This window comes from Lycium barbarum, chromosome 10, assembly GCF_019175385.1.
Source record: "Lycium barbarum isolate Lr01 chromosome 10, ASM1917538v2, whole genome shotgun sequence".
Lineage (NCBI taxonomy): Eukaryota > Viridiplantae > Streptophyta > Magnoliopsida > Solanales > Solanaceae > Lycium > Lycium barbarum.
In genome coordinates this window covers 67,619,315-67,627,116 of record NC_083346.1, presented here as the reverse complement: position 1 = coordinate 67,627,116, position 7,802 = coordinate 67,619,315, and the positions used below count along the sequence as shown (strand labels likewise).

The 7,802-nt window shown below is 43.2% G+C and overlaps 1 protein-coding gene across 1 annotated transcript; it reads left to right on the top strand.

Annotated features, from left to right (window-relative positions):
* The first annotated feature begins 1,730 nt into the window (after positions 1-1,730).
* On the top strand, positions 1,731-6,505 carry LOC132613023 (uncharacterized). Its single transcript, XM_060327084.1, has 4 exons — positions 1,731-1,811; positions 2,409-2,699; positions 5,969-6,067; positions 6,197-6,505. Exons 1-4 carry the CDS (start codon positions 1,731-1,733, stop codon positions 6,503-6,505), a joined length of 780 nt encoding a protein of 259 aa, XP_060183067.1.
* The last annotated feature ends 1,297 nt before the right edge of the window (positions 6,506-7,802 follow it).

Here is a 7,802-nt window from a genome sequence, read left to right as displayed (position 1 = left end):
CGAGTTCACGGAGGTATTCTCGTCGGATCTGCCGGGTATGCCACCCAATCGCGACATTAATTTCTGTATCTATATGGACCCGAGCACTCGTCCCATTTCCATCCCACCATATCGAATGACATTTTCCGAGTTGAGGGAGCTTAAGGAACAATTGCAGGATTTATTGAGCAAGGCGTTCATTAGACCTAGCGTCTCCCCTTGGGGTGCTCCTATGTTATTCGTGAAGAAGAAAGATGGGACAATGAAGATGTGTATTGATTACCAGCATTTGAACAAGGTCACTATTCAGAACAATCGCCCTATGCCTCGTAATGATGATTTGTTTGAACAGCTTCAGGGTTCTTTGATGTTTTTGAAGATTGATTTGCGTTTCGGCTATCACTAGTTCAAGATCAGGGCGGAGGATATTCCGAAGACAGCATTTCAGATGAGATATGGCCACTACGAGTTTCTAGTGATGTCTTTCGGGCTTACCAACGCCTCGACTGCCTTTATGACCTTGATGAATGGCATCTTTAGACCATTTCTTGATTCTTTGTGATTGTGTTCATTGATTACATCTTGGTGTATTCCAAGAGTAGAGAGGAGCATCAGAGCCATCTTCGTACTGTTCTTAGGTAGTTGAAGAAATATAGCCTATTTGCTACATTTTCTAACTATGAGTTCTGGTTGGGGTCTGTAGCATTCCAAGGCCATATGGTGTCCAAGGAGGGGATTATGATTGATCCCTAAAAGATTGAGGCTTTAAGGGGTTGGGCGAGGCCCACTACTGTTACTGAGATTCGTAGTTTTATGGGTTTGGCCAGTTATTACCGTCGCTTTATGAAGGGTGTTGCTGCCATTGCTTCATCCTTGACCAGATTGACTTAGAAGGATGTTCCCTTCCAGTGGACGGATGATTGTGAGGAGTGCTTTAAAACGCTCAAGCTTCTTTTGACTACAGCCCCAATCCTAGCCTTACCAGTGGAAGGTAAGGATTTCAGTTGTCTATTTTGATGCCTCCCGTATGGGTTTGGTACGGTGTTGTGGCAGTAGGGTAGAGTGATAGCTTATGCTTCCCGTCAGTTAAAAGTTCATGAGAAGAATTACCCTACCCATGATTTGGAAGTTGTTGGCGGTAGTCTTTGCTTTGAAGCTTTGGAGGAATTATTTGTACGGTGTCCATTGTGAGGTTTTCATCGATCACCAGTAGCCTTCAGCATGCATTTAGCCAGAGATATCTTAATTCCAGGCAGCGCCGATGGATGGAGCTCCTGAAAGACTATGACATCTCTATTCTGTATCATCCCGGGAAAGCCAATAGTGGTAGATGATGCCTTGAGTTGCAAGGCAGTGAGTATAGGGAGTTTAGCTCGATTGACTGTTTTCGAGCGTCCATTGGCCATGGAGGTTCAGGCTCTGGCCAACAGTTTCGTCCGTCTTGATATTTCAACCCTGGGCAGGATTTTGGCTTGTATAGATGCAATGTCGTCTTTATTGGATCGGATCAAGACTCATCAATTTGAGGATGCCCAGTTGAGCAAGATTCGAGATAGAGTTTTGAGAGGTGACGCCAAGGAGGCCGTGATTTATTCTGAGGGCATTTTGAGGATTAGAGGACGCATGTGTATTCCTCGTGTTGGTGATTGGTTCAATTGATCTTGTCTGAGGCTCATAGCTCTCGCTATTCCATTCATCCGAGGGCGACTAAGATGTACCGTGACCTGAGACAACACTATTGGTGGCATCGGATGAAGAGAGATATAGTTGACTTTGTGGCTATGTGTGGAAATTGTCAGCAGGTAAAGTATGAGCACCAGTGGCCTGATGAGGTGCTTCAGAGGATGCCCATTCCTGAGTGGAAGTGGGAGAGGATTACCATGTATTTTGTCATGGGTCTTCCGAAGACCCTTGGCAAGTTTGATTCTATTTGGGCGATAGTGGATCAGTTGACTAAGTTCGCTCACTTTGTTCCAGTTCAGGTTTCCTATACCGCGGAGAAGTTAGCTAAGATGTATATTAGGGATATTGTGAGATTACATGGGGTCCCTATTTCTGTTGTATCTGATCGGGATACTGTCTTCACTTCCTGATTTTGGAGGGTATTTCACGAGGAGTTGGGTACCCAATTGGATCTTAGTGCAGCTTTTCATCCCCAGACCGATGGCCAGTCCGAGCGGACCATTCAGGTGCTCGAAGACATGTTGAGAGCATATGTTATTGATTTCGATGGTTATTGGGATCAGCACTTGCCCTTGGTAGAGTTTGCGTACAACAATAGTTATCATTCGAGTATTGGTATGGCGCCTTTTAAGGCCTTATATGGTAGGAGATGTAGATCTTCGATTGGTTGGTTTGATGGGTTCGAGGCTCGACCTTGGATTACGGATCCATTGAGAGAGTCCCTTGATAGGGTGAGAGTTATTCAGGCCAAGGTTTTGGTAGCTCAGAGTCGGCCAAAGAACTATGCAGACCGGAAGGTCCAGGAATTGAAGTTTGCCATTGGTGACCAGGTTCAATTGAAGGTTTCACCCATGAAGTGTGTTATGAGATTTGGTAAAAGGGGAAAGTTGAGCACCAGGTATATTGATCCGTTTGAGATTTTGGACTGTATCGGTGATGTAGCTTCTCGGTTGGCATTGCCGTTAGGCTTGGCGGGAGTTCATCCGGTTTTTCATGTTTCGATACTGAAGAAGTACCCTGCCGACGGTACCTACATTGTCTGTTGGAATTCTATATTGCTTGATGAGAATTTGACTTATAAAGAGGAGCCTATCAGCGATCTTGGATAGGCAGGTTTAAAAGTTGAGGTCAAAAGAGATTGCTTCCGTGAAGGTTTAATGGAAGCACCGTCCTGTGGAGGAGGCTACTTGGGAGACCGAGTCCGACATGCGTAGCCGATATCCCCAGTTGTTCACTGATCCAGGTATTTCCCTGCTTTCCTTCTTTTCTTAGCTCGAGGACGAGCGACGATTCAATTGGTATCTGATGTAACGACCCGTTTGGTCGTTATAGTCTTTTCGACATTTTCGCCCGTTCCTGAGCATTGATTATCTCACTTTTGACCCTAGGAGACCGTTGGCATGCTTTTCAAGGTATCTAGATCGGATTTGGGCAACTTTTGTGAAATATTGGCTTAAAGTGCAAAATGGTTGTCCCAAATTTGACTTTTGGGTAAACGAACCTTTTTCGAAATTCCGTCAATTTTGAGATGTCTGGATGGTTGTTTAGAACTTGTGGGTGTATTTGGTTCTGTTCCCAATGCACCCGGATGCATTTCGTGACTTGGGTTGGGAAATTGGAATTAAGGCATCGGGGGTTGACTCGGTCAACGAGATCTCTGTTGGGAATTCCAAGGCCATGAAAGCGTTCGTAGCATGGTTTTATGTATGGCTATGTGTATGGTATGCGAGCAGATGGCCTCGGGAATTAGTCAAAAATCGAATCAAATTGTGATACTTGGGAGAGTTTTCTGGTGTCTGGTGCCTGTTTTGGCGGCACAAGCACCGCGGCAGGGGAACCGCTAGAGCAGTAGCCCTGCCACTGGAGCGGTCAATGGGATTTTGCCATTTCCGCTGAAGCGATTGAGTGACCGCTGAAGCGGCACTGCTGGGGTGGTCCCAGTGCCGCTAAAGAAGTTGACGGGCAGTTTGTAAAATTAATAAAGTGTTAAAAGCCCTTAGACCCTCATTATTTCCCATCTCGATACTTGAGCTTCAGGGAACTGTTCTTAGGGATATTTGGAGGAGAGTCTTGTAGGTAAATCTTGCTTATTCCTTTACTCTTCCTTAAATCATAATCATCATAGATTCCTCCCATCCCTTTAATAACCCCTTAGTAATGGAAGTTAGAAAGGGGTTTTCGATAAACACTTTCTCTAGGCTTGGTAATGATAAATTGATGATGTTTATGTTTGATTTTGATGAATCTAAGCTTATTAATCATATACCTTCCATTCCTAGTGTTGAATTTCGGAATGAAGGAATTAAAGTTTATACCTAATTTGGGGGTTTTGCTTGAAATCAGAAATTAGGCTAATCGTTGAGTTTAATCAGGAATTAGAGGTGGGGTTATGATCACCTAGTGCTTAATTTGATAATTTGCTTCTGAATTTTCTGTTTTGCCCTTATGGGCCCATTTTCCCTATTTCTAGGGCTAGAATTGACCTAATTTGAATAGTAGCAATATTAGTATCATTCTTCATGATTTCTAATCTTGAATTCGATTATGCTTAGACTACTTTGGTTCTGAGGTTCAGCGGAAAAGCAAGGCAAAGGAGTGAGTTGTTGGTATTGCGGTTCGGCTATCCAGGTAGGTTATGGCTTGTCTTCGGTTAGACTTCGTATAGCAAAGCACATATTTAGATTATATTGTTGGAGATAGCATGTGAACCTTCGGGTATGAAGTCGGGATGGATATTGCCTTAGGTTGGGCCCTGTTGTGGTGGGGCTAGCCACCCCGTTATATGTGATTTGATTGTTCAATTGTGCCGGCTTGATGCCATGAGTCGTTGGTAGATATTGGATTATGTTTTATCATTCTTGGTTATGATATAGTTGGCATACCCACTGTTGGTATTTGTACTCGGATATATTGTTGGCGTACCCATTGTTAGTACTTGTGATTCGGTTATATTATTGGCATACCCACTGTTGGTATTCTGATTCAGATATATTATTGGTGTACCCATTGTTGGTACTGGTGATATTGAGCATGATCATTGATGTGATTCATACATTGCACGCACTCTCATTTTCATGATACAGTGTTGAGATATTGATGATACTTGATGAGCTGGGCTCAATTTTACTTGAGTGATGTGAGAGTTTGATATCCGATGTTCTTCCCGGAATTGTGGATTGAGTGAATTGATACTTAATGAAGCTCTTTCACATGAGTGACATGAGAGTCCGAGGTCCGATATTCATTCGGGAATCGTGGATTCAGTGAGTGTATGGACTCCGCGGGACCCCCAGAGTGGTGACGGTGAGAACCCCCCAGTGGGCAAAGATCCAGGATCCGGTCTCTCTATTAGGGCAAAGGCCGGGACTAGGTGATACTAAGACTTCGCGAGTCACACTAGGTTGTGTTACTGGGAGGTCGATATTTCCATCCGGAGCACATGTGTCCACCGTATTTGCATGCATTGCATTGCATTCATACCATTAGTGCATTGCACTGCATTATGACTTGATTGAGATGTTCGGTGTTGTATTGTGATGTTGGATTGGATTGGATACCTTCAGACTTGGCACATTTGGGATTAGATGCTCTACATAGGTGATGACGGATAATTGGAATTGATTGTATTATCTTATATTTGCTGGTTTATTTGCTTATCTGCTTTATTATCTGAATTGTGTTAGCTATGCTTAGTCCGCCGATGATGCCTACAAGTACTGTTGTTTGTACTGACCTGCACTTGCTGCATTCTTTTATGAATGTAGAGTATCAGGTCGGATCCACTTCCGTGACTGTGTGGCTGATCATCGCTTCAGCTTTCTCTTGAGTTTCCAGGGTGAACATGGTCGTCTGCTGCCTTGAAAACTTTCTATCTTTATGTCCTATTCTATTCAGAGACATAGACACTTTATGTATTAGTATTTTAGATTGTATTATTTCCCTTAAGATGCTCTTGTGTTATTCAGACTAGACCCTGGGGGTGTTTATCTTCATTACACACTTTTCTACTACTACATATATATATATATATCGTGAGACTTACGTATTTGTTCTATTCCGTTGCATAATTTTTATCCTTTTATTTGTTTATTCATTTTTGGGTTGAGGGTTCGCTTATCGAAGTGGGAAGGTAAGTGCCCGCACAACTTAGGCAAAATAGGTTGTGATAAGTTTTTGCCTTTAGCGGAATTTGTTTAGAACAACAGTTACCATTCGAGCATTGAGATGACACCCTTTGAGGCATTATATGGTAGGAGGTGTCGTTATCCAGTTAGGTAGTTTAATGTATTTGTCCGTGAGACCCCAGGGTACAGACTTGTTGCGGGATTCTTTCGACAAGGTCAAGTTGTTTCAGGAGGGGCTTCTTACAGCTCAGACTGGACAGAAAAGTTGTGCGGGTCAGAAGGTTTGTGACTTCAGTGTCATGGTTGGTGAGCGAGTTTTGGTGTAGGTTTCACCCATCAAAGGTGTGATGAGGTTTTGAAAGAAGGGCAAGTTGGTCCTTAGGTTCATTGGTTTATTTGGGGTTGTTTAGCGTATTAGGGAGTTAGCCAATGAGTTGGCTTTGCCTCCTGGTTTATTGGGCGTTCACTCCATATTTCATATTTCGATGCTAAATAAGTACCATTCGGATGGTTCTTATGTGATTAGATGGGATTCGGTAATGCTTGAACAAATCCTGTCCTATGAGGAAGAGTCGATTGCTATCTTAAACCGGCAGATTCGCAAGTTGAGATCCAAAGAAATTACTTCTGTGAAGGTTCAATGGAGAGGTCGTTCGATGGACGAGGCAACTTGGGAGACCCAGTTGGATATGACGACTGAGATATCCTCGACCTTTTGATGCCCCAGGTACGTCCTCTCTTTTCTTTTCTTTTATGTTCGAGCACGAACATGTGTTTTAACGGTTGATGATGTGACGACCCGTTAGGTCGTTTTGGTAGTCTTCTTGTTTTTGAAAAAGTTGGAAAAAATTTCTAAGTTGAAAATCTTTAAGTGTCAGGTTGGCTTTAGGCATCATCGGGGTATTTGTGTCATTTTGGAAATTTCTTGGGTTCCATTGGCTCCGGAACGTCAAATATAGGCTGGTTTTGTATTTGGATCAGTTCCCGAGAGACTCGGGAGCATTTTTGTCATTTGGTTGGAAAGTTGGTTTTTTGCCGTTCGGGTTTGACTTGGTCAACGAGGCCTCTTTTGGGAATTCCGAGGGCGCTAGTGAGTTCGTTGTGTGTTTTTATACATGTCTGCCTATTCGGTTTGTATTGGGGAGGTTTCGGGAGAGTCTCGGGATTTCGGGTTGTGAGACTCAAAACCAGATTTTGCTGATTCTAGTGCATTCACTTCGGCGAAGAGAGTTCCGCCCCTGCGAAATCGCCCCAGTGAGAGAGGGTCCTGCAGGAGCGAGTTTTGGGTAACCTGTCCTGGTTCCCCTTCTGTGAAGATTTTTCCACAGGAACGACGTCGCGGCTGCGAGGGAAGTTCCCCTATTCCAGAAGCCTGAGATATTTTACGAGTTCCGCCTCGGCGAGGTTTCTTATGCAGAAGCGAGTCCGGGGGTGCGAAGGTGAGTGCGCAAGAGCGATAAATCACTGGACAGAATGTCTTATTAGTGTCTTTCAGCCTTAGACATTTCATTCCAAACCCTTAAGTCTTGAGAGCGATTTTGAAGGAGATTTAGGAGATTTCAAGGAGAAATCTTTGGGTAAGTTCTCTAAACTTGATGTTTAATTATTTCGATGATTTAGATTCATAACTCATGCTTAGAATGCTTGAATTTAAGAGGATATTGAGGGGTTTTGGAACCTAACCTAAGAACTGGGGGTTTTGGTACTTGAGCATGAAATTGTGCTTGTCAATGGATGATTTTTTGTTTATGAGTTATATTAAGTATGAGGAATATGATTCTAGGTTTAATTTACCATTTTGCCCCTTTGGGTTCGGAATCCTAATTTTAGGGCTTAATAGGGGATTTGGATTTATATAGCAATATGGGTGTTAGTGGGTTCTTATTCTGATGTATAATCCATATTTGGCTAGACTTTGATCATTTGGAATGACAAGCAGGCTTTGTGATTCGAGATTCGACATTCCAGGCAAGTTGAGACCTTGCACTCTTTCTTGAATGTGTTGTTGGCTAAAAT